The sequence below is a fragment of the Platichthys flesus genome, chromosome 4 (assembly GCF_949316205.1).
Source record: "Platichthys flesus chromosome 4, fPlaFle2.1, whole genome shotgun sequence".
Taxonomy (NCBI): domain Eukaryota; kingdom Metazoa; phylum Chordata; class Actinopteri; order Pleuronectiformes; family Pleuronectidae; genus Platichthys; species Platichthys flesus.
The window spans coordinates 336,737-360,520 of NC_084948.1; the positions used below are offsets into that span (position 1 = coordinate 336,737).

General features: G+C 40.0%; 1 protein-coding gene across 3 annotated transcripts in view; it reads right to left on the minus strand.

Annotated features, from left to right (window-relative positions):
* The window catches only part of LOC133951805 (neurofibromin), a 154,431-nt gene that overhangs the window by 97,375 nt on the left and 33,272 nt on the right, over window positions 1-23,784 (minus strand). For 2 of the 3 annotated variants that reach the window (XM_062385986.1, XM_062385985.1), the window contains exons 8-19: window positions 23,202-23,359; window positions 22,926-23,099; window positions 21,202-21,330; window positions 21,039-21,113; window positions 20,816-20,947; window positions 15,103-15,240; window positions 14,843-14,956; window positions 12,432-12,511; window positions 8,218-8,341; window positions 7,875-8,121; window positions 1,430-1,503; window positions 949-1,032 (exon numbers count right to left, since the gene is read on the minus strand). In XM_062385986.1, the coding sequence (XP_062241970.1) occupies window positions 949-1,032; window positions 1,430-1,503; window positions 7,875-8,121; window positions 8,218-8,341; window positions 12,432-12,511; window positions 14,843-14,956; window positions 15,103-15,240; window positions 20,816-20,947; window positions 21,039-21,113; window positions 21,202-21,330; window positions 22,926-23,099; window positions 23,202-23,359 (1,529 nt within the window). Of the gene's footprint in view, window positions 1-948; window positions 1,033-1,429; window positions 1,504-7,874; window positions 8,125-8,217; window positions 8,342-12,431; window positions 12,512-14,842; window positions 14,957-15,102; window positions 15,241-20,815; window positions 20,948-21,038; window positions 21,114-21,201; window positions 21,331-22,925; window positions 23,100-23,201; window positions 23,360-23,784 lie in introns of all 3 variants that reach the window. The other variant, XM_062385984.1, reaches the window with a different exon arrangement.

The following is a 23,784-nucleotide window of genomic DNA, read 5'->3' on the forward strand; positions in this document are numbered from 1 at the left end:
ACTGCCTGGGGTCTCATTTATAACTGTTGAGTACGCATAAAACGGGGTCTGAAACGTACGTATGCCACTTCTCATGCAAACGTTGGGATTTATAAAAACAATCTTGACTGGAGAATTTGCATATTTTCATAAAAACTCTGACCGATGCGTACAAATGTTTTGGAGACTGGACAGTAGCGACACAGATGTGAGGTGGTGAACTGAAGCCAGATTATTGATCCAATTCATCATTTACATTAAAACCAACAGCTTAGTTCTGCTCATGCGGATCGACCGACGGAACCGAACCATCCCAGTACACGAGCATGTAATAACAATTCTGTTAAATTTCATAGAATGGGGACTTCACAGCTGTATCTGAATTTAATAATTCTGCAGTTTTGGATAAATAAAATACCATCAGGCAATACAACAAGTTCCCTCAAATTCAGAGAGGGTGTTTTTTTATGCCCCCACCATTGAAAAGGATCTTTTTTTATTTAAAGCTCGGCTCTTTTTATCGTCTTCACTCTCACACATTGTGTGCAGCAGCAGAGTCTCAGTCGGTTTTCTTTATTAGTGACATCACTGCTGTCCGGTTCACCTCCACCTCACTAACGAACACCTCAATGTCAGTTTCATTAAGTTTCACTTCCTCTTCTCATCGCTTGATGCCGTGACTCCGTCAGGACTCAAGGTGGAAACTCAGTGGTCATTAGGCTAATTTAATATTCATGATTTGCTTTGCTTTTTATCAAATATGTTTTGCGGCTCCAGATGAATTGTATTTGGTGGAAGAAGGGGTCAAATGGAACTTTGATGGTAAAAGTTGCCTACCCCTGCTGTAGACCCTATAAGATGGCACCACCCTGCTTGATGACATACGATAGACAGACCGATGAATTTCAGTTCACATTACATAATTTAAAGAGGAAAAGAGACTAGTTATCAACTATGTAACATCCCTACCTGCCCATCATCAGCCTTGTTTTTGGGAAAGTTGAGAATCTGTTTGGTGGCCTGGTCCCATTTTGTGTATGTGTCCTCCCAAGCCTGAAAGTAGAACAACAACAGATAAACCACTAAGTCTATAATAATACACTGCAAAATTGATATGACACATATGGAAGTATATGGGTTTGAACCATTTTGTTTGGTATATTGAGAAGGTGAATATGGATACTTCCGGTGGCACGTTACAACGTTCTTATTGAGCTATATATGGATATATATATGGAAAATTTGTTTTTATTTATTGAAAATCACATGACCCTTTTATTATGACTACTTTTTCATGGCTTTTGTTTTTCTGTCTGTATGAAATAGTTGTTAATGTGAAAAAAGATTAAATCAATATATCTTTATTTTTCTAATTTTTTTTTTAACATAGGGTGAATATGGATTTTATGGGGAATTATTAAAAGAAACTGGAATTTAAACAGAATCTTACCTCAATGTTTCCTGGTGTTGGGTGCTCTATTCTCCTTAACAAGGCCATCACCCTCTTCTGCAATGTGGATCGTCCTGTGAAAACAAGAACCACACAGTTAAAAGACACACCAGCAGTTATCTAATATATACTTATTTTACGAAGTATATATTATACATTCATCATGATTGCAATTAAGTATTACTAAACTCTATACGTCTGCTCCTATACCTCTGAGAGAGAGCTTATCTTCCTGTCCTCTTCCATCCATCAAGAGAAAATGTAGATTTGTTTTATCTGCACAGCAAAAGGCTATAGCTTTAATTTTATAAAAGACAGTTCATGTAGTAAATCTCCTTTCATAGATCAGTGTTGCCATTGTAGTTGGAGTTTACTTTGTGTTATTTGATTAGCAGTCCAAACAAAAACAACACAAGATGAGACGTGATGCGCTTTGCCAGGACACCAGGGTTAAAGTGACCGAAACGATACAGATTGATGATCTGACATCATTGATTAATTACTACATAAATGGGATAGTTTTTGAATGTGTGAAAAGTGACTGAGATGGGCAGACACACACACCTGGAGACAGGACAGAAATTCTTCCAGCAGATTATGATACAACACAGTGTTGAAACTTCATTGTTGCAGAAGAAGCAATGCCATGTTTATCCATGAACATGCATTTGAATTCATTCGTTTTTAATTAAGATCAATTTAACTTGTGAGTGATTAGAAAAGAACAGAGGATAAGAGTCTCTTGTTGACCAGTGCTGCGTAAAGCGCTTTGATGTAGTGGCATTGCCAAAAGGGGTGCTGCCACAGGGGCCACCTGGATACAGTAAAGGCTATAATCAGAGCTTTTCACCACGCAAGAATTTTGCAATTTTTCCTGAACCTAGGTTATTGGTAGATATCAGGGTGGTAGATCTCCTCTTCCGACAATGATTCACTAACGGAAAAACCCGTCAATTATCAATGTCTTTCACTTATCATCTAAAGCCAAGACCAGCAGTGCTGATTTAGTGTCTGCATCTCTCCCAGAGGATTTGAACACTTTTTATGCACGCTTTGAGAGTAACTCCCCGGCTGTGGAGATCGAAGAGGCCCAGGACGACCGCTGCCCCCCAGTCATATCCAGGGCAGACGTGTGGAAATCTCTCAACTGGATCAACACACGCAAGGCACCTGGACCTGATGGGATCCCCGGCCGAGCTCTCAAGGTGTTTGCAGATCAGCTGGCAGATGTGTTCACAGACATCTTCAACCTGTCACTGCTCTAGTCTGTAGTTAAGAAAACCATCATTGTCCCTGTTACCAAAAAAAACAGTAGCACTCACTTCCATCATCATGAAGTGCTTTGAGCGGCTGGTCCAACCATTCATCACCTCCTCCCTCCCTGACTCTCTGGACCCTCTTCAGTTTGCCTACAGGTCAAATAGGTTGACCGCAGATGCCATCTCCCTCACCCTCCACACTGCCCTCTCCAACCTGGACCAGAGGGACACATATGCGAGATTGCTGTTCATCGACTACAGTTCAGCATTCAACACCATCGTGCCCCTGAAGCTCGTCACCAAGCTCAGAGACCTTGGGCTCAACATCGCCCTCCGTGAGTGGATACTGGACTTTCTGACGGGCAGACAACAGGCGGTGCGGATTGGCAGCACCAAATCCTCCACCCTGACTCTCAACACCAGTGCCCCCCAGGGCTGCGTGCTCAGTGCTCTGCTGTACTCCCTGTTCACGCATGACTGCGTGGCCACCCACAGCTCCAACACCATCGTTAAGTTTGCTTAACGATGCTCACAGACTCCATCAGAAAGACAGCCAGACAGCGGCTCTTCTTCCTCCGCAGGCTGCGGAAGCTCCACATGGACTCCAGGATTCTCTGCAACTTCTACAGATGCACCATAGAGAGCATCCTGACTGGCTGCATCACCGCCTGGTATGGCAACTGCAACGCCCTGAACCGTAAGGCTTTACAGAGGGTGGTGAAGTCTGCCCAGCATATCACCAGGACAGCACTACCATCCAAGGAAGAAGAGCAGCCGAATTATTAAAGACCCCTTTCACCCCAGCCATAAACATTTTTGCCTGCTGCCATCTGGCCGACAGTACCGCAGCATCCAGGCCCGCACCACCAGGCTCAGAGACAGTTTCATCCCCCAGGCCATAAGACTTTTAAACTCCTCTGAACTGCAATAACTCCATCAAACTAGCACCATGACATATTTGCAATTCTCTTGTTTTATTTTCTCCTCAGCTGTTCATATATATTTAGATATATATACATTATTTCCTATTTTGATATTCTATTTTATACTATTTCTCTTATTTTATTGTATAGTGTGTAATTACTTGAGCATTGTTAGAAGAGAGCCTGAGACTCAAGCATTTCACTGCCAGCGACTGTGTTGGGACATGGTTTTTGTGCAAACCACAGGCCTCCTCTAAGTCAAACTTGTAACAAACATGCCGCATGTGCTGGAGTGGACTCAATCCCCCAAGATGCAACAGGTTCCATTGATCTTTGAAAGTCAAGGAACTCAGTCTCCCAGAGGATGTAACAGGATGCTGCATGTCCTGGGGTCAGGGCAATATCACACAAAGGTGTCAAGAGCCACCAGGGTCAAATCCTATTGGTCACTCTGGTCCAAGACCTGTGAGGTCACCGGGGCCAATATAAGGAGAGGTCTCCCCAAGATCTTTCTCTTTCTACAATCCTTCGAAGGCCAGCAGGCTGTCCAGCCTCTCTTCTCCTACATCGCCAAGGGGGGGGGGGGGGGGGGGGGGGGGGGGGGGGGCCTGGCTGATCCAGCTTCCTTCTCTATCCAACCCACAACTGGAGGTCAGAGGTGCAGCTCCCCTGCCCACACTCTTCAAGGAAATCTCCTCGCCCTTCAAGCTCTACCAAACTCCTCATAGCGACGCGATGTCCTGCAGGAAAACTTCAACCAGCATCTTAGCACACGGCTCGACAGAATCGCGAATGCAGAAATCTATGGCCACAAAGCCAGGAGACGTCACAGAACTGCAAACTGAACAGCAACTTCTTTTCCTCTTTCCCTCGGACTGGTAACATAATCTGGGCTTAATAATTATACTACGCTAAGCAAGACTGTTTATTTGATCGGTGTGTGCTTATAAGTTTGATATATGCTCTGACGTTGTAGGCATAAGTTAAAGGAAGGTTAATAGTTAGGCTCGCCACAGGCTTTGTCCCTGACTATCATTATCTGATTAACATCCACACAGACACGCATAGCATCTCACCTAGATAAACCTTCCCCCTGTGCCGTGAGGCAACCTCAGAAGAGAGGGGAGGGGGGGGGGGGGGGGGGGGCTCTTATCTTAGGGAGCATTCTTTAAAGCATGCTAATTTACACACACACACACTCACACACCTCCTAGTTAGTTAGTTTGATTGTTTATGTTATGTTAATAATAAATGTTCTTCTTTCACAAATGTTCTGTCATTAATATTGCATAACTGAATCTTGCCAACCGTTACACTGCTAAGAATTCCATAACCTTCATTGTTCATTATATAATCTTTAATGGTCAAATATTGAGATTTCTAATTGAACTAGATCTAAATGAGACTGATCTTAATCAATAAATTGGCTATCTTTTCCCTTCTATGAAGGGTGGTGCCCCGCGAGAACTTTAACCAATTAAAGTTATGATTTAATATTAATATTTTAAATATTAATGTTTTACATTTTATTTTGATAACCAAATTTATTGAGTGCCTAAAGGCACACCATTCTATGGTAACTCTTTTCAAGCACTATTGCACAACACTGCTTAATGTTATTGTTGTGCATTTGACAAATAAAAAATCTTGAATCTTGAATCTTTTATAAAGATCTGTTCTAAGAGGGATTAGAAAACATCAGAGGAGCAGAATCACGTGTTGACCAGCGCAGAGTATCACGCTTCAGTGCAGTGGTGCTGATTTAAGATAAGATACACTTTATTGATATTGATGAAATTAATTAGTTTACAGCATCAGGCACGTCAGAATGAAGTACACAAGAAGATAAGAAAATCTAAAAAGGCAATAGGATAAAAATAATTATAAATGTAAAAAAAAATTGTGTGTGATTATGTACATTTGTGACGGTATGTGTTTTCCTGGCTGTTTTCTCTGTTGCAGGTGGTTTGCTCGCCTCTGTGCTCAGTCTGCTATGCCCAGGTCTCCTGTTTTGTTTTGCCTGACCCCCTGCATGGTTACTGGAAGACTCCACCTACTCATGAATGATGACTCACTGCACCTTCAAAGCAGAGTATAAAAGCCAGGTGGCATTCAACTGATCTCTCTCCGTGGACAGCCAAGCTCCTTTGCCTTGTTTGTATTTTTGCTCTTCATACATTTAGTTATTCTTCGAATGCAAAATCGTTTATATTAAAGAAAGATTGGTTTGATACAAGCTGTCCTTGTAGCCCTCCCTTAATTGTTGTGTCCTAACACGAGCTGGCCATTACACATTATAAACACCTTATCACTCCAATGGCTTGTATTAAGTGTTATAAGTAAAGTGCAGTGGCACAGGACGATTGTACAAGCAAGTAAAAATCAAATTTAAAACTCCTTCAATGTGCATAACATTGCTCATTTGTAGTGGTCTCTCTTGAACTATTTCAAAATAAAAAGATATAAAATAACTAAAGACTTTTATTATTATCTCAATATAAATAAAGATTTGTGCACCTCAAAATAATTATCAACTTAAAGTGACCTCTTTTGGGATCATTAACTTAGTTTTAAATAAAAGATTAGCTCAAAACATATTTTTTTAATATTCATCATCTTAAAATATCTTCTTTAAGGATCGAAATGAATACTGACAGGTAGCTTGTTTCCATTTGCTTTGGGGAGGCTTTTCGCATCGTGTCTTGAGATGACCTGAATTCAGAAAGTTTCCTCTTAAAAAACTCAGGTGGCTTACCAACATGACTTTCATGTTTTGTCTGGAGATACCGCTGAAGATGTGGTGGCTTAATGCCACTGTTGGCTAATCTCTCCCAACAGAAAAAACATAAAGTGTAAATAACCCAATCTATGTTATTGTTAATATTATTGAAGTGTCTTTCTGTTATTTTATTGTAACATATTTGCTCGCTTTAAGGTCATACAATTTCATTTCCGCTTTTGTATTACATGCTTTTATTTTGAAAGGGTACCGGTAGAGAAGCAGACTTCTTGTTATGAATCAATAACTTCACAACGGAAAACTTGTCCATTTTAGCGCCCCTCCAAAGAGGCACAAGCTCTCACTGTGTTGTTTAGGGAAGGCTCTCTACTCTGGTTTCGCCATCTTTGGTACTTGTCCCTCCCAGTGTTGGTCAAGTTACTTCTAAAAAGTAATTAGTTACAGTTACAAATTACTTCTCCCAAAAAGTAATTGAGTTAGTAACTCAGTTACCACATTGTTAGAGTAATTAGTTACTCAGCAAAGTAACTGGCGTTATTTTTCATGTTTTATAACGCTGTTACGTTCTGTAACATCTTTAACGTCAAAGATGTTTATATTAACTGATTGACGAATAAAAACACTATACCTCGCTCACCTGCAGGCATTTTTGTTTAGGACGTTTTGTTTAGGGATTATATTATGGACCTGGGGGGGAAATATTGATGTGTTGAATGTGTGTAAATAGGTCATCAGTCCAACCAGGGATCTTTCGTTTATAATAACTTGGTCGGGCATCGCGCAAGGTACACAGCGGGTCGAGTCCGCCCGTGTCCTTAAAATTAAAAGCGTAGAGCATTTCCCCTGGGGTTTGAACAGGGTGATTTATTACAACCGCACATTTCATTCAACCAAATTGTAGTAACGCGCCACTTTACATTATCAATAACGATAACTGCGTTGTAACGATGACAAAATTAATTAATTAGATTACTCCGTTACTGAAAAAGAACTCCGTTAGTAACGCCGTTATACTTAAACGCTGTTAATCCCAACACTGGTCCCTCCGTGTTTCAGGAGCATTGCTGCTGCACTTCAACTCGACTCCATTGTTGAAGTTTTCAAGGCAGGTGATGACAGGTGATGACAGGTGGCGTGTGCCAGGTTGGGTCAAACCATCGGTATGGGGGAGACTCTGTTTTTTTTAGAATTAAATTAAAAGCCTACTGAATATAAAATTTAGATCATGAACTAAGCGTAAGTTCATGAACTAAATTTTATATTCAGTAGGCTTTTAATTTAATATTTTATTGAATTTTTTGTTAAATAACAATTTTTCAAGGATTTTTGAATGGATGCTAATTTTAAATATATAAAAAAAAAATCTCAAGTACCCCCTGGAGTACCTTCAAGTACCCTCAGGGTTACGCGTACCCCCATTTGAGAATCACTGTTCTAGAGCATCATTTTTAAGACACATTTACAAATTAAGTATAATATTAAATGGTTATTTTTAAGTCCTCAGATTGACTGACAGTACTGACCTGTTCCCATCATGTTGCTTACAGAGGCCAGTTCACTGAAGGTGGCGTAGTTGGGTAGGATGTTTTGAACAGGCACTTCGTCAGCGGCGCTGCGGATATCAGCCTCCTCACAGAGGTGGCGGAAACATGACATGGCAACCAGCACTGCCTCCGTGTCTTGACTCCACAGGAACATGTAGAGACTCACCTCCAGCTTTGTCTGTGCTTGCCGGCAAATGGGAATGCCACTACCCATAGTGGCACACTCCTGCTATGATCAAGAAACAAATATAAAGTTCACAGATTCCTTGACTTAATGATTGGTAAATTCTGCTTGTTATTGCAATTAGGAACAGAACCGTACCTTGTTCTTGAGCAGAAATTTGTTCCTGCAGATTAGGATCTCCCTCAGCCATTTCAGAACTTCTGTCCCATTAACCATCTGCTGGCCAATCAGCTTACGGCAGATGAGGAAAAGCACCTGTGAACTGAAGAGAAGCAAACAGGACACAAAGCAGTCACCAGGAGATATTCCACTGGCATCCACACAACCTGAGAGTAGATCATTTGGAGCCATGACACTTTATGTGGTAATATTTCACTTAATGCCGACTGCTGAAAAAATACTTGCCAGACTAAAATTGTAATCATTATAAAACTATAATGAAAGTTTAATTTGTACAAATACACAAACCATACCATGTACCTGTCAGAGGATCATTTAATTGTCGCAAAACTTGATCAAGTATCAACCAGTACCAAAATGCACCACATCACTGCCAAATGCCTGATCACTACCATCACTGTCAACACATTACTTTAATTATGTTTAGTGAATTGGATTGAAACAAGTCAAAAATGTTATGAATCCAAATTATCAAAAGGCATCTCTTCACTATGTAATGAACATAAGTTTCATGACATTTTTCCAAATTGTTTTTTGAGTTATGCTCCAGAAATGAAATGGTTAAAGATGGCTGGACAAACATATGGACATACTGACCACTAAGTAAAAAGGATAAAGATGAGTGGTCAGACTCCTGTAAACTAAAGACTAAGAATAAATTGAAAACAAAGATCATAAAAGATTCCCCACAATTCACTTTCAGAGATCAAGTATGATTGGGTAGCAGGGCAGCTGTTATTAAAGGTTATTATAATCATCAATCATTAATCATTGATGTTGGATCATGAATCTCAATCATATAATCTCAACTCTCAAATCAAACAAACACGAAGTAAACTTCAAGTACTGTACATGTCTGAATAACTTCTAATTAATGGTTGTTTAACTGTTAACTGGTAAAGTGAGCACTTCAGCGGAAGAGTGAGGAGGTCTGACATATGGCAGGGTAAGACGGCACAGGACACAGCTGCAAAAGGAACGTAGGGAAATCCCACAGATAAATAAATGTCATATTTTTTCCAATGAAAGATGTCAAGTCCTTATAGGTAACCAAGGTCAAATCAGAGTCAAGTTTTGAGTGATTGGTGTTTAAGTCCAAGTCGAGATGAAAGTAATTTTAGCAAGATATTGATTTATGATTCCTCATTTTTCTGTTCCCAAATCAGAGGAAGAGCCTAGGTGCGATTGGCGGGGCAGCACTCACATATACAATATATCAGATAGTTTTCAGTTGTGTTATTTATTCTGGCAACACAAATCCCACACAGAATTAACTTAACCAGTAACCATTAGCCAGCTGATTGGTATAGGCATGTTCATAAATTAAATTTGAAATGGTCAGAGCAGCATCTTTACTTGTTCAGAAATTCCCACATTCAGGTTCAGATCATTCATAGCACTCAAACTGCAGCACAAGTACTGGATAGATAAGCATTGTATCATTGTTAAAATACCATCCATCTAATATACTTCTCTTTGAACACATAATGTGCACGGAGATTTCGAGTTCAATGTCATCAAAAGAAAATATTTTAAAAGGGGGTGGTTTCCAAAGATGCTGCAAAGCTCCAATGTCATCAAAAACAGTCACAGCAGAAATACTGTCTCCATCTGTATCATTGTTGATTAATATGTTTATAGAAACACGATAAGACTTATAGTGACTTAGACCTAGTGACTTTAGCCTTAGAGCAGACCTTGGCATTGTACGGCCCCCGGGCCGCATTCGGCCCTTTGGCTGTCTGTGACCGGCCCGCGTGAGGTCAAAGGAATATTAGGAATCACACGTAAATAGGTGGACATCATGCAAAGAATACAACAACATTTCTTTTATTTTGAAGGTGCCTTTATTTAACATCTACCTGACGTACATCCTGAATGCCCGCGAGCGCTGTTAAAGTCCGCAAAAATGTCAGCCCACGTTAAGACAAGAAATATCGATGGGAAAGCCGTGTGCTTAGTTTGTGGAGAAAAGATCGCTGTTTTTAAGGATTACAATTTGAACCGGCATTACGAGACAAAGCACGGAGAGACGTTTACGGACGAAACGTAACGAGAAGGATCGAGGACATCGCGGGAAATCTCGAGCTTCAGCTGCTAAAGAAAGTAGTCGATTTTGACTTTTTCTCCTTGGCTCTGGATGAGGGCTGTGATGTCTGCGACACAGCCCAGTTACTCATCTTTGTACGTGGGATGACGAAAGACTTTGCGATTACTGAGGAGCTGGCAGCAATGCGGTCAATAAAAGGGTTGACTTTTGAAGCGGATGCAAGATGAAGTGAGGGAAATTAACCCACGGTCATGAAAAACCTGGAAAAGTCATGGAATTGTCAAATGTTTATTTCCAGTCCTGGAAAAGTGCTTGAAAAATGTTTTATCCCAAAAGTTTTGGAGAAGTCATGGAGATTTGTTATATTCATATATATCATGTTGTTAATTTACGCTGAGTTTTAATCAATTCATATGCTTTTAAAAGAAATACGCTCAAAATATAAGCAGGCATACTATCTCATACTAATTGAAATGTTCGGTGGGGAAGCAGGCGAGATAATGCACTACGCCAGGGAAGTGTAGATTTAACCATGCTTGGCTACAAATGGAAAAGTACATGCCATGTGTTACAACAGACGTCAATCAAACTATTGTCTCATTCATTTGTGTAATTAAATGTTTACTGTATGCTTTGAAATTCTCATTGTTAGCTTAAATACTAAATCTAGACTCTTTAGCATGTATACACTGAGATCTCACAAAATGTCTGGTCATGGAAATTTGGTTTAAAGATATTTAAAGTCATGGAAAAGTCATGGAAATCCATGGGTCAAAATGTGTATGAACCCTGTGTATTATCAATCAGGAAGTGTTGTGTAAGTCAGTGCTAAAAATGAATCATGTTACTGATGTTGTAACTAAATTAGTTAACTTTATCAGGGCAAGAGCTGAATCACAGACAGTTTGTTGCACTTTTGGAAGAGCATGAGACTGAACATGGGGACATAGGCTACCACAAAGCTGTCAGATGGCTCAGTCTGGACAAAGTGCTGAAAACAGTATGGGACCTGAGAGCAGAGATTCAAGAGTTTTGTGAAAAGAAAGGCAAGGACAGTCTCAGATGCAGACTGGATGGAAGATCTTGCATTTGCTGTTGATGTCACTGCATTAATGAATGAGCCAAATACCAAACTGCAAGGCAAGGTTTGCACATGAAATGTACAGCCTGGTGAAGGCTTTCATGAGAAAGTTGCAGTTTCTTTCAAGCCAGTTGGAGGGTAACATTCTCAACCACATGCCATCTCTGAAAGAAGCCACACCATCAGTTGATCACCTCCGCAGGTACACTGCTGGCAGAGCACTTTTTTACATTACATGTCATTTAGCTGACGCTTTTATCCAAAGCGACTTACATTTTTAGAACACTCATCATTTTATGAGGGGCCATCTAGGGGTTCAGTATCTTGCCAAGGACACTTAGGCATGCAGATGGGATAGAGTGGGATTCGAACCGGCAACCTTCTTGTTGCAGAGCACCCGCTCTATCCCCTAGGCCACGCTCACTTTAAGTCAGCATCACTGCTGGAGTTTTATTCTTCTCTCAGAGAGGAGAACTTTTCATACGTGACGAGGCATGCTCAGAAGATGTTGGTTCTCTTTGGATCTACTGACATGTGAACAAACATTTTCTGTGATGAAGTTTAACAAATCCAGATACTGATCCTCTCTCACTGATGATCACCTGTCAGCTGTCCTTCGCATATCCACCTCAGATATTTAACCTGACTTCAGTGCACTTGTTCATGCCCATGAACAGGCTTGATATCTCTCACTTAACAAGAAAAAAAACGCAAATGGGGTGATTAGACTATATGCAAATAGTAATAACGCTTTGTATACAGTTAATTTAAAGCTGATGTTTGGAATACTGAAAAAATTGCATTATTTGTTCACAACTGTTCTTGTAAATGTTGATTAAAGTGTGATATATTGTTGGCGTTATTACTTTGCCTGCCTCACTTTTTCATTGCCTAACAATAACATTTACTCTTATCTGTAGAAGCTCATCAAATTAATATGAGTAGAATTAAGTTCACTTATTGGTCCGGCCCTCCACAACTGTCCATGTTTCTCATGTGGCCCCTCTGGAAAATGAATTGCCCACCCCTGCCTTAGAGTACCTGATGTCCCAAAATGTCTCAATGGGGGTATCGGGATTCCACAGGTCTATCGTCTCTGGCTGATGTAGAACCAACAGTGCCTAGAGACAGACAGAATAAAAAGAGCGAGGAGGAGAAACAAACAGAGCTGTGTTTAACAACATTTTAAAGCAAATAATACTTAAAAGCTAAAAAGCCTTAAGATCTTTAACTGTGGACATAAAGTAAAACATTATTTTACTTCATCAATGTAATGTCTCACATAAATAATACAGATTCCTACATTTGACAGAATCCCCAAGACCTGGATTTCTAAATGTGTTTCACAAGTATGTTTAATCACCCCATATCATAAGCAGCCCCCCTGTTAGTAAGTTTTGTTTTCATATTCCATTTATTGTGTATATAAAAAAACTAATAAACAAGATTGACCAAAAATATATTCACATCTTTAAATTCTTCAGACCGAACACATTCATGTGACTGTCTTTTGTGACACGAATAGTTTGTTTGTATGTTTATTTTTTTTCCACTTGACTTTAATCTGCCAGTTTTCAATCTTTTTTAGCTCAATGAAAAATACTGGTAAACCAAAAACTTTCTAACTCTTGGGACATTGTTTTTGTAAAACCAAAGGCCTTCTCTTCGGCCTATATGTGAGGTCAAAAGCCTGATACCACATGTTCCATTGCACAACATAACCAATACAGTGTTTCCCCAAGAATATTTTTCAGGCCCAGTAATGCTCGCAAAAGCATAAACTTAAATCTCATTAAAAAAAAAAAAATATATATATATTTCATTGTATTTCATAAGCTGTGTTATGACCTTTGCAAAATCGCACATCATGAAAACAGCATGATTCATTCCTCCGCTTCATCTTGCTTGCTTCTTAGAAAAATTCACCATGGCATCCTGACAAGTACTTACACAGACTGTTCAGGAGCTCATTGATTCACCGATCCAAGTTTGGGAGGGACACCATCCACCGACTCATCAGGAGAATGGCCAGAATTTGTTGGGAGTGAATAAAGGCAAACAGGGCCATACACACTACTGAGTTACATTATAAGCTGCAAGAATGAAATTCCAGTAGCTGGATCAGCCTGTGATGTACATTTTTTAATTGATTTACGATGTGGTTTGGGCCCACGTCGTTTATGATTTTGGTTTCCATTTACTTCATAAAACATGAACCTGAATTACCTTTAAATACTGTTTCAAGAGGAGCCATATTAATCAGTAGTTTGTCGTCTTTCCTTCTCTCTGTTTTATCTTTTCAATAACAATTTGGTATAAAACCACTGAGATCTGGTTGTTAAGAAGTGTCTCCTATAGCCTCCAGACCAAACAGTTAAAACTACAGCTTCCAAAATGTTTGTTGAACAGCTACTTTGATCAAGATCTTAATTGGCTTTTTGCTTTTTACTGCACAAACATTGGCAAGTATAGTTCTTAACTCGAATTACTTTCATTTCATCTGGTTGACTATGTCCACTTCAACTGCTTTCCGACATGCACTCAACTCCGGAGATCCTGCAGACTTTCTCTGGAGGGCCGTATGTATGAATACAAATGTCCAACTGAGAGCCTCAGGACTTTCTGCCCACTTTTCCTGGCTGCCCCCCCTAGTATAGAGTCTGGAGAAGCCAATATGAGAACACAGCAGAAGGTCGTTCCTGCAGAATGCACCACGAGTGAGTGGCGTGTTTATGATGTTTCTAACATGCAAAATCTGCATGGTTAACCCTAACCCTAACCATAATCCAGACCAGTTCTCTGAACAAGCCTCCAGAAAACATCTCATGTCACTGCTCTGATTGTGGTGTGTGTTTGAGAGTGTGCCCACAACTTTAAATCAAGACACTTATAAAAATCAATAAGGAAATAAGAATTAAAGGCCACAACGAGCCTTGATAAAGTAACTGACTGGGTTTCAACGCCGCGTGAAAGAAAGAAAGCCTTCTTGGAAATCGCTGGATATTTTTCTTAAGCCTGGCAGGGGTTCTCATTGGCCTGGCAGCAAACCAGGCCTGTATTATATAATAAGGGAAACACTGCAATTGTTTTATATTATAAGTATTTCAGCTGTTTAAAATGCATTATTGGTCAATCTCCTGTTAGGCTTTTCATATAAACATCAGTAGGAAGTGTGGAAAAATGTCAGCATATCACAGTCGGTACTGATTCAACTTTTACTTGCATTTTGATCCATTCTTTTTTTTGTCAACAAAATCATTCCAGTAAACTGCACTTGAAATTGTATAATTTAAAGGACTCTAATGCTATAGTCTAAACAATGCAATTTTATTTTTGTTGAGAAAAAGGTTCATCGGGAGAAAACACATATTCCTCATGTCTCAACCGGACACAGGGTACCCTTGTCTTGTGCCTTTGAATGGGAAGTGTTACTGGTGGCTTTGGTCTCTGACCTCCATAGCTTCTTGTGATAGTTGGGTGGTGTTGGTTAGAGGCACTAGCTGTACCAGGCCGGTGATGAGCTCTGCTGTGCTGCTCTGCATCTCTGGAGCTTGCCTTACTGGGTTCTAACTCACAAAAATACACATAAGAAAGTTCAGCGGGCTTTTAGTCATTCCAAACACCAATGAACACTGAAACAAGTGACTGCATCAAACCTGCGAGTAAGGAAAGTCTTGTGTCCTGGAAAATTACTCATATTCTACATACTCACGTGCAACATGAGTTTGGGGTCAGCATGGATGAGTTTAACCAGAGCAAGAAGGAGGCACTTGTAACTTCGAGTGTCCAGGTCTGTGGCTTTTTCTTTGAACTTAAGGCTGGTTGTCATCTTCCCTTTGAAGGTAAGACTCTGTGGGTGGGAGCATACACCTACCGGTTAGGTTCACAGAGTGTCGAAGCATCCAGAAATGTATTCAATATTTCTACATTGAGAGCCTTGTTTAATTGTTTTGCATCAAGGGAATATGTTGAATTAGGGCTACCATGGTTATTGCAATGCAGTAGTTATGGCAATTATGTCATACCAACTACCAGGTCACTACAATAGATAAGAAAAGCATAAAGATCGAAAACTTATCACACAACTTAGTATTTTTGGGCTATTGCTTTATAGAAATGTGTGCATGGCAATTTGCTCCAGTATCACTAGCTTGCTCTCCCCCTCTCTCTCGCTGTCAGTAGATACCACAGGCAGCATGCAGTAGAGTGTCTGAAATTTGTCAGATTGATCACTGTAATCAGTTTATTACTATAACAGAATTGCAAAGCATATGTATGATAGTCCCAAAACTTGAGGGAAGGGTATAAGTCTTGCATTTCAGCCGTTTTGAATACCTATTGTTCACTGATGCTGTAGTGTGCTCAGTTTATAAAGAGACTGATGGTGCCATTAAAGTTTGCTCAGCTTGTCCCTGATAAAACCTGATGATACAGACATTCACTGATTCTTCATCAAGTTAAAGTAAAAAGCTAAAATCCCCAAGATCTAAAAAGTGGCCTGAAACTGGATAAAATGTTCTGGTAGACAATCACTATTGTGATGGCCCATGGTGCCCTCTTGGGGTATGATCTGGGAGTGAACTATCTGTCTGTTCTGCAAGTGTCTAATTGATGTGAAGGTTACACAAGTTCTGCCTGCCTAATCAGTCTCTTTCTGCTCCTCTCCCCAGACCCTGGTTCTGTTTCTTTAGGTCATCTTTATTTCTTTCTTACACCCTACAGCGTTTGCAACTATATCCGTCACTTATGCACACCCTCCACCACTGACTTTACTGACTTCCACATCTCATATGTTAACTCTTGATTTGGCATGTTTATTTGGTTTGATTTGGGTAACAAATGAAATATTCTTTAATTGGTATACCGGTGTGTCTCCCTTTTTGTTGTGGCCACTTGAGCCGGGTCATGACACTATGCAGACACATGCAAAAAGGGGATACAACGACACTGACAGGCTGACAATTTAAACAGACAATTACCATGCTTAAACAAGTGCAGTTTACCTCTACCTAAAATTTTATTTTTAAATTCATATAAGGTAGCAGTGACCTTACCCTTTAAACACTGAAATCAAATCATTTAATCTCTGAGTCCAAGAGATGAAAAATGGTCTGTACTTGATGACCACTCAAAACGCTTTACAGTACAGTTTTTGGCATACACCTTCACATTTATACACTAGATCTACTGTATTTGCAGCACTTTCTCTATGAGAAGGAGCAATTTTGGGGTTACATAAGGACACTTTGGCATGCAAAATGAGGAAGAATCTGCAACCTTCTGGATAGAGGATGACAGCTCTATCACCCTCAGCCACAACTACACAAATGACAGCTAGGGATGTAAGGATATTAGGGCATTTTAGTGCCACGATTATATCATGGTTTCATCAATAATCAACACTATAGAAGGAAAAAGACACAAGCAATATACAGCTAATAGAAAACTAATAATATAGGTAATGAACTAAAATATATATCCAGTTAGTTTATATAGTGTTACGTTTGGCTATTGAAAAATAATTCATGTAAGCTATTTTATTTAGTTGCCCTATTGTGGAAGGTTGGTCAGTGAATGGAGTTGGTCAGAAATTGAAAGTAAAGAAGAATTTCTTGCTGGGAAGTCCTCCGATGGATTTTTTTGGCCAGCGTTAGGGGAGATAAGGCTGTTACGTAAATCCTCTGTTCTCAACTGAAGATTAAGTGGCTTGCATAAACAAGCACACCACACACACACAAATTGTAACTCACTAGACGGAGGACACCATACTTAGATATTGTAGTTTTTACAATTCTTGCGGTTATGAGATTTTATCCTAAAATCGGGGAAAACCGACATCCCTAATGACAACTGAGCAAAAGCTGAAGAAATTCCCTTGAGGCTGTTTGATAGAATATATCACATTCAAGAGGCAAAACACATGTTTTGTGAGGCCACTGTGACCTTGCCATTTGACTTTTGACCACATACAGTGGACATAAAAAGTCTCCTCACCCCTGTTAAAATGTCAGGTTTTTGTGATGTAAACATTTGATAAATCATGTATGAACTTTTTCCACCCTTAATATGACCTATAATGTGAACAATTCAAAACAAACATTTTTTGTGGTGAAAATAAAATAATATAATAACCTGGGTGCATAAATATACACCCCCTTAAACTAATACTTTGTTGAAGCATTTTTTGCTTTTATTACAGCACTAATTATTTTCAATCAGCATGGCACATCTTGACACTCTTCTTGCAAAAGTGCTCCTAATCTGTCAGATTGCGAGGGCATCTCGTGTGCACACCCCGCTTCAGATCACCCCACAGATCTTCAATTGGATTCAGGTCTGGGCTCTGGCTGGGCCATTCCAAAACTGTATTCTTCTTCTGGTGAAGCCATACTTTTATTGATTTGGATGGATGCTTTGGGTCGTTATCGGGCTGAAAGGTGAAATTCCTCTTCATCGCTAGCAACTAGCTTTCTTGGAACTGTTCATAATTCCCTCCACCTTCACAAGGCCCCGGTTTTAGCTGGAAAAAAAGCCCCAAAGCATGATGCTGCCATCAGAATGCTTCACTGTGGGTATAGGGTTCTTTGGGTGTGCAGTTGTGTTGTGTCCTCCCGTATCGAGGCTTCGAAGCGTGTGTCGAGTAATCAAGGATGATTTTTTTTTTGTGTCGTGGCTTGTGTTGATGACGTATTTGATGACGTTCAAAGCCTCGCGAGCTGGCCGAACCACTTGACTGATTCAGGAAAAGGTTTGCCGGGTTTGGTGTGCCATTCAAAATAAAAAGGGGCCGCGAAACGCAATGGATTCTCCCTTACACTACTTTTCTTAGGACTTTATTGTGCGTTTGCTTGCAACATATTCTAGAGTATTGGGGGGGGGGGGGGGGGGGGATAATTTATTTCCTAACTTGTACAAACTTGCAGTATCTTTTCTTTGTACCTCAGCTTCATCTGTGTCCTGTGAGAGGATCTTTTCTAAAGCAGGCAAAATCATTTCTAAAAAAAGAAACCGCCTGAAACCCAGCACTCTTGAGAAGCTGTTGTTTTTAAACAAATTTAAAAACAAGTGCTTGTGTGTGTGGGGACACACACAAGCACAGTCACAAACCAAGTAACATAAGCACATTCACATCACAACCCTCTCACCAATTTGTTTCCACTTTCCCTTTTGACACCGCCATTGTATCAAAAAGACGGACACCATATTAATATCTATAATTCATTCATTGGCTTCTCAAACATCATTCATTCATTTATTCAACTCAACGCTTCACACACCAAAGCCATGGTTTCATTATAATTACATTAACATTTAACGTTCACTTGATGGCGCAGTAGAGGAAATGAAGCACCATGAAGCTTTGGCCAGTGGGCGAACCAACGGAAATGGATGGAAAGCGTCGAAGTTTCATGAAGCTTCATCCCGCCATCACTAATGTGCAGTGATGTTTTTGCACCAAACATAGCTTTTGGAATTATGGCCAAAAAGTTCAGACCATAACACATTTTCCCACATGCTTTTTGGAGACTTCATGTATAATTATGCAAAATTGTGCCGGGCTTGGATGTTTTCTTTGTGAAAAAAGGCTTCAGTTTTTCCACCCTACCCCATAGCCCAAACATATGAAGAATACGGGAGATTGTTGTCACATGTAGTACACAGCCAGAAATTCTTTTGTACCCTTCTCCTGACCGATACCTTTCAACAATGAGATCCCTTAGTCTCTTACAGTTATAAGAGGTTGTGCACACTTATGCAGCCACATTATTAAAAAAAAATATTAGAAATGTTGTCCCCTATAAGATTGTTTTTTTAATTTAATTGTTCACGTTATAGGTCACATTAATGGTAGAAAAAGTTCTGACATTATGTATCTTGGTCAGATTTTTTCATATCGCCAGTCAGATTTACCTTGAGCCATAGTGTACCCTCAACTTCAGCCTGTTTCATTGATTAAAAGGCCAAAATCGCTGATGACGCTAAGGTGTAAAGGGAATTTATGACACATGACACACGGAGCTTCTCTTTCCAGCTTCTCCTTCCTCTTCTTAAATCATTATCACACCAAAGTAATTCATATCTCATCAATACATGTTTCTGACTTGACCCCTTCCCCGGAGTCCCTTTGCTTTATCGCCCGCAGATCTACGGCCGCAGCTGTGGCCACATCATGGATCACGATCTGTGGATTGGTATCAGAGGGTCGCAATGGTGGATCCGAGATGGCGCATTCTGAATCGTGCTAGCTGATCAGAATAATAAAAGCGGATCCTTTATCGTTGGCATCAGATAATGTTGGTGGACCACGACTGAGTTGCTAGCTGATGATGGATCCTAATTGGCGGACTATAGTGGCTTCCGATTTTGATTGTGGATCATGATCTTGCTGGCTGCTGACCATAGATTATGATTGCAGCAGGACTGCTTGATATATATATATATATATATATATATATACACTTGACATATATTGCACGTCTGTCCGTACTGGGAGAGGGATCCCTCACATGTGGCTCTCTCTGAGGTTTCTACGTTCTTTTTACCCTGTTAAAAGTTTTTTTTGTAGTTTTTCCTTAGTCTTGTTGAGGGGAAAGGACAGAGGATGTCACATCATGTTAAAGCCATATGAGAAAAATTGTGATTTGTGAATATGGGCTGTACTAACACAATTTGATTGATTGATTGATTGCCTCTATATCGTAATATAATCTAAGAGTCTTGGTTAACACATAAGCCAAATTTGAAATTCTTTCCTTGAGGTGTCACTGATGCATCCCATGAACAAGGCAAAACATGTGTTCAACCAAATTAGGTAATCCATGAGTCCATTTGTAATGAAATGCCATTTAGGCAGGCCTAATTCATCACATTCACAGGAAAGTGAGGTCACTGTAATTTTTACCTTCGACTTCCAGGCACCAAAATCAGTTCATCTTTCAGTCCAAGTGAATGTTTGTACCAAATCTGAAGAAATCCCCGTAAGGCATTCTTGAGATATCCCATTCACAAGAGTTGAACAGACAGACAACCCGAAAACATAATGCCTCTGGCCACTGTAGCCAGCGTGGAGGCATAAGAATGTGTTTTGTGAGGTCAGTGACCTTGACCATTGTGCGCCAAAACCTAAAAAAGTTTACCATTGAGTATAAGTGAATGTCTGTCTGAAATTTGAAGAAAATTCCCTAAAGGCATTCTGGAGATGTCTGTCTAACAAGAATTGGAGAGACAGAAGAACAACCTGAAATGTGGTGGTCACCATCGCAGAGGCATAACAAAATATAATAACTTATCACCTATTTTTGGCCTCTTGAAAAGGGAAGACATTAAATAGATCTGCCCTTTCAGGAATTAAACTATCCCTCCATCTTTCATCTGACAAAGATTTGACAAGTTTCATGTAGTAATGTAGCATTATATCCTCTCACCGGTGTCATACGTAGTGGAGCATGGGTACCGATGCCTTGATTCACCCGATTGAGAGTGTCTGAGAACATAAAGCGAAGCTCTCCAGAGTAGCAGTACACTGCATCAATCTTAGGCCACCAGTCAAGATGGGACTAAAAGTAGACAACACAGGACCATAAAGCAGGTAAAATAACACATCAAATCATTCTATCATCACGTTGTGTAAAAGTTCTCAAGACTTACATTGGTGATAATTCTGTGCAATGAGTTGACCAGGACAAAGTGAAAGGTCGAGGGGGAGGAGGATGCCAAACAGACCTAAAGGACAAGGGGGAAACACAAATCAGAGCGACTGCTACATGCTGATAACAACAGGAAACCTATAGAAAATAGCTTTTCAGTCCACCTTAAAGTGCTGGTTGTTGTGAGGATTAATGCGGAAACAGGAGACAAAGCAGTCCATCATGAGCTCCACATCAGCACTCTGGCTGCCTGCGCCCCTCCAGAAAGGTTTCGCTGGGTTGAACAGCAGAGCCTATTTGGACAGAGAGGACCAAAGGTCATTCTAGGTAATGTAATAACATATTTAAATTGCAGAGGTCAGTAAAAGGATGACACCGTGCAGATCTTGACCCAGACACTGTGCTAATCAGACCTGGTTGTAAAATCGATTATTTTTTGGGGAATTGTCAGGGTGTTTCTATTTTGATCGGTGCAGCTTTTCAAGCCTTTACAGCACTTGTTTGGTGGCCGTGGAAACATTGCCAACCAAAGGAAAGTGTTGTAAATCAACTCACATGACCACAATCGAATCTGTGAATTACAATGACAATTCTGACCATCTCTGTATCTCACTCACATAGAGTTAGGGTGAGGCAAGAGAAGGCAGAATATCGTAAGAGAGTCAGAGAAAAGTTACTTCACATTGCATACTCCCCCTATAAAAACAGACAAAATACTGTGATAAATATTAACTTTTTTGATCGGCAGGTCAGAGCCAGCACATTAAAGGAACTATTTTGTAACAGTAGAACAACAAGTCAGTTAAACTTCAGTGATTACCAGTACCAGTGATTGTGAACCAATTTCACCAGCTGCAGCCAAATTCAGGTTGCACAGGTAGTCAAACTCATCCATGATTAGTCGAGTAAACCGACGCGTTGGACCCACACAAATTATGATTTTACGCCGCTCTTTTAAGCGCCGCTGATGAGGCTGTATCTGCTCCTTTATGCAAAGAGGAACATGAGAAGCATTGCCAGAGCCTTACAAAATGGCCTCCAGTAGGCTAGTGGTGTGCAAGTATCTCACCAAACAGTCAGAAATAGAAAGTTCTTGGACGAGATCTTACAGGAGAACATCCACTGACTCATCAGAGCTTGGCTAGACATTGTTGGGAGTGCATAGAGGCACACAGGGGCCATACACACATACTGAGTCACATTACGAGTTAGCGTTTAATATATATATATGTTTCTTACATAATTTTAAAGCTCCTATTTCATCATTCAAAGGGGGCTTATAATTAGAGGTGTGAAAATGTCTTGATTATTAGAAGCATTGTAATGCAGACTTGGAAGAGTCTGCATTGATGCAGTGACAGAACATAATCCATTTCGCTACGTTCATCGTTCAAGCTCAATAATTAAAACCACTGCTGCTTCATGATCAGGACAAATGCTCATTGAAGGTCCAGTCATCTTGTGTCACTCGGTCAGAGTCTGCTTCCTCCTTACTCTCTATCTGACCTGCTCTCAATCGATTTGCGTTTTGCATAGTTCACCATCTTTGGGGTCCTATCGGACGCGCTCAACCTCCCGGAAGCTGGTCTCAAGCAATATTATCGTAATATTTTACACATATTATTATTTATAAATATATTATTTACCATATTGGAGTTGATTGAAACTGGAATCAATAAGCAGAAACAGAATATAATTGATATAATTCAAACGATGACCATATAAGGAATTCAAAGGGATATTCTTACACTGACTTTTATTCTTCTGCACACATGCATAGCTGTTATTTAATGTTGAATTTTATAATTTCCTAGCTACTTTGAACAAATTGGATACAGAGAGGGAAAACAAAAATCACAACATGACAATAGAAAAGCCAATTTCAGACCTTGAGATCTATGACAATAGACTGGACCAAGAGGAAAATGGTGGAGTGATCCTCCCAGTTGATGTAGGTGGAGGCTTTGCACAGCTTGACACAGGCGATGGCAGCACTCTCCATCAGCTGCTTGCCACCACCCTGACCTGCTAAAGCTTTCCGCAAACTATCCAAAAACAGCTTCTGCAGATAAAACAGGACAGGAAGGTGTATATTACTTCTGGAGTCAGTCATTTATCTCTCTGTGTGTGCGTGCGTGAGTGCATGCATGCTCTTTCCTCCCACCTTGTTGGCTTTGCTGTCTTCAACAGTGTCTTTTGAGATTGTGTGAGTGATCTCTGGACAAAGGATGAGGAGGATGATCTGCAGCGGCCACACAGCTGCCTTCCTCTTGGCACTTTCTGCAAAGCTGTCCACCAGATCAAACAACTTCTCTGCAGCTTCTGAGCACACACCAACATGCAAATATACAGACAGACACAGTTAATACAAGAAACATCACAGATTTCCTGTAGGGAATCCTTAACACCATTACCACAGTCATGTTAACCACTATACAATAAAAACCTGAACAGCTGACTGTACTCTCTATAATTCATAACACAAAATCTATCTCAAAACTTTTTGTCTTTAGTAAAAATTTGCAATTTGTAACATATCACCAATCAATGATCACATGATATAATGATGTCGAAGAAATAGTTTCTTTCCCTTGGCGATTACAAATCTTAACTCTACCCGTTCATAAATGGGTTAGGATTAGGGTTAGGATATATTGAAAATACCTATTTACATATCGATATAAATTCTGTATAAGATAAAAGGGTAACAACTTTGCTCTTTTAGCAGCATTGAAATGTTGTATTTA